At 54.5% G+C, this 3,051-nt stretch overlaps 1 protein-coding gene across 1 annotated transcript; it reads left to right on the top strand.

Annotated features, from left to right (window-relative positions):
• Positions 1 to 1,137: 1,137 nt before the first annotated feature.
• On the top strand, positions 1,138 to 2,463 carry LOC119292397 (phospholipase A1 EG1, chloroplastic/mitochondrial-like). The gene has a single exon (XM_037571252.1). The coding sequence runs from the start codon at positions 1,138 to 1,140 to the stop codon at positions 2,461 to 2,463; it is 1,326 nt and encodes a 441-aa protein (XP_037427149.1).
• Positions 2,464 to 3,051: the final 588 nt, after the last annotated feature.

Genomic DNA, 3,051 nt, shown 5'->3' with positions numbered 1-3,051 from the left:
CACAGCTGCAAGCAACCACCGGTTCGTCCGCTGTCCAGCACTAGCATCTCACAGGCCGCTGCGCCATGCTCGGCGGCACCATGGCTCCACCATTGCGCTGGCTGAGCAGCTCCGCCGCCGCCGCTTCCCATAGCACGGCACGGCCACCCAATTTACCTCCCTCAATTCTAGTCATGAGGGCCTCCTTCTCCAAATCCAGTGAAGGTAACAGCCGTGAACTCTGCATCAATGTCGTCGTTGTTCAATGATTCAGACAACGTGAAGCTGGAGGACAGAAGGAGTGGAGGCGTCCTCCTACTCGGACAGTGCGGAGGAGAGGGAACATGTGGCAGCACCAGTCTTCTCCGATGGCCGGCGGTGGAGCTAGTCGGGACGGGGTACCAGGGGATGGCAGCGGGGATGCGTGTTGAGATGGGGTCGGGTGGGGAGGAACTGAACAGAGAGAAAGAGATGGGATTGGTTTAGTGCCCATGCTGACATGGCAGCTGACTAGGCGTTGACTAGGCAGTCAACCATTGAAAACCAGTCAAAAAATGGTTTGAGGTGAAGAGGGTTTGTTTTTGTCCGGTTTTGAAAGTTCAGGGTTGTAAAACAGACAATTTTGAAGTTCAAGGTTGTACATTAGACTACGGTGATAGTTCAGCGTTGTAATATGGACTTTTTTCAACTATCTTATCAACCATTATGCATGACTTAAGCAGGCACAAAAAAAACAGATCGTGTTGTGCTGCAGATAGCCAAATAAACAGCCTAGTGTACAGGGTGTCTATAGTCATCGTCTATAAACTGAGGTGTTGGGAACCTACAGATAGTAGGTGTCTAAACTAATGCACATGCCCTAACGGGCTATCTTCAGTTTCCGTGGGACAGGGTCGGATCTCACCCGTTAGACCCGTAACCGACCACTTTTCTCATTTGTTTTTCCTCCCGGTCAAATCTGCGCGCCAACGCACGCAAACTCCCCACATCCCACGTCAAGGTACGGACAACAGATGAGAAACAGCCGCGCAGGCGGCGGCTACATACACATACACATACACCGCAGGTCCGCAGCCGCGACTGTACTGATTATTGGTCACTGGCTGCAACCAGCAAGTCAGCAAACCATTCCCTTGCGGACCTCCATCTTTCCCACCGATGGCCGTCGCCCCGAGCTCGCCGACGCAGCGCCTCCGCGCGTGTATGCCGCCGGCGGCAGCCTCCGCCACGCATGTCGCGCTGCGCGTTAGCAACGAGCCGCACAGGGCAGCAGCGACGACCGCGACGACGGCGGCCGTGCCCGTACCCACTGCTGTTGTGGCGCCTGCGGATAGGCGTTCCGATGCCCAGGTCGCGGCGCCGTCGTTGGCGTGCACGTGGGAGGACGTGCATGGCGCCGACGACTGGCGAGGGCTGGTGGAGCCGCTCCACCCGGTGCTCCGCGCCGAGGTCGTCCGGTACGGAGAGCTCGTCGGCGCGTGCTACCGCGCCCTGGATCTCGACCCAAGGTCGAAGCGGTACCTCAACTGCAAGCACGGGAAGAAGCAGATTTTGCAGGCCGTCGGCATGGCCGACGCCGGGTACCAAGTAACCAAGTACATCTACGCAGCCCCTGACGTGACCCTGCCAATGGGGATCTGCCGTCTCTGCAGCAAGAGCCGGTGGATCGGCTACGTGGCCGTCGCGTCAGACAGAGAGGCGGGGCGGCTCGGCCGGCGGGACATCCTAGTCTCCTTCCGCGGCACCGTGACCTGCTCGGAGTGGCTGGCCAACTTCATGAGCGCGCTCGCTCCGGCGCGGTTTGACCCGGCCGACCCACGCTCGGACGTGAGGGTCGAGTCGGGGTTCCTCTCCCTCTACACCTCCGACAACGGCACCGGCAAATTCACCGCCGGGAGCTGCCGCAACCAGCTGCTCTCCGAGATTTCCCGTCTCATCGCGGAGCACAGGCACGAGGACATGAGCATAACCCTCGCGGGCCACAGCATGGGGAGCTCCCTCGCGCTCCTGCTCGGCTATGACCTCGCCGAGCTCGGCATGATCCGCGGCGTCCACGGCGGTGCAATCCCCATCACGGTATTCTCCTTCGGGGGACCTCGTGTTGGCAACCTTGAGTTCAAGAACCGGTGCGACGAGCTCGGCGTCAAGGTGCTCCGGGTTGCCAACGCGAACGACCCGGTCACCAAGATGCCTGGTGTCCTCTTCAACGAGACTGCTAGGGTTCTGGGAGGGCGGTATGAGATGCCGTGGAGCAAGGCTTGCTATGCGCACGTCGGCGTTGAGGTCGCCCTCGACTTCTTCAAGGCTGGGGACATCGCTTGTGTACACGATCTGGAGGTATATATCGACCAGCTCCTAAAGATCCCTAAGGACGAGGTCGCCACAGCTTCCTCGGTGAATAGGGTTCCATCTATGTTTGAGTCATGGAGATGGCAAATGGCGATGATTCGTGCCGGAGAGTGGCTGCGCGCGCTAGGAATTTGATGTGTCGAGTTGTCGATGCTTTGATTTGATGTCCATCACTGCAGCCGCGCGCCTCAATGAATAGTGATATGAAATTGTGAATCATCCAGCTGCGCACCTATATAATCGGGGATGAAGAGAGCTGATGATACTAGGAGTTCCTCCAGATCGGATGTATACTTTTACATGTAAATCAACTTAAATCGACGGGACATATGAAGATATATACATATGCATGACATGTTTATATACTAGACTGGATATGATGAAGGGGGATGTAAACTGTAATAATATATTAATTGTATGTACCATTATTAGGATTTCGGACTCATTGGTAAGTTTACTAATTTCAAACACTATTTATAACATTCTTCCATTTTTTAGCCTTAAATAGCTGGAGACAATGCTCTAAAAAGATAATTACATTAAAAATGATGAATTGAGTTCGCATTTACCGTCATAAATGTTTAAACAAGGTGTAGAAAAGGTTTTAAGTACTAGTACAAAACAGCTCAAATGGTTACTGAATTTGGTTTGGGTGGTATACAAAGTTGGAGATTTGGGGTCAATGTTACCAAACTTCATCGGAGATAGTCCATTTTGTGAACA

The sequence above is a fragment of the Triticum dicoccoides genome, chromosome 4B (assembly GCF_002162155.2).
Source record: "Triticum dicoccoides isolate Atlit2015 ecotype Zavitan chromosome 4B, WEW_v2.0, whole genome shotgun sequence".
Taxonomy (NCBI): Eukaryota; Viridiplantae; Streptophyta; class Magnoliopsida; order Poales; family Poaceae; genus Triticum; species Triticum dicoccoides.
The sequence above is the reverse complement of the archived record's forward strand: the minus strand, read 5'-3'. Positions and strand labels throughout refer to the sequence as shown.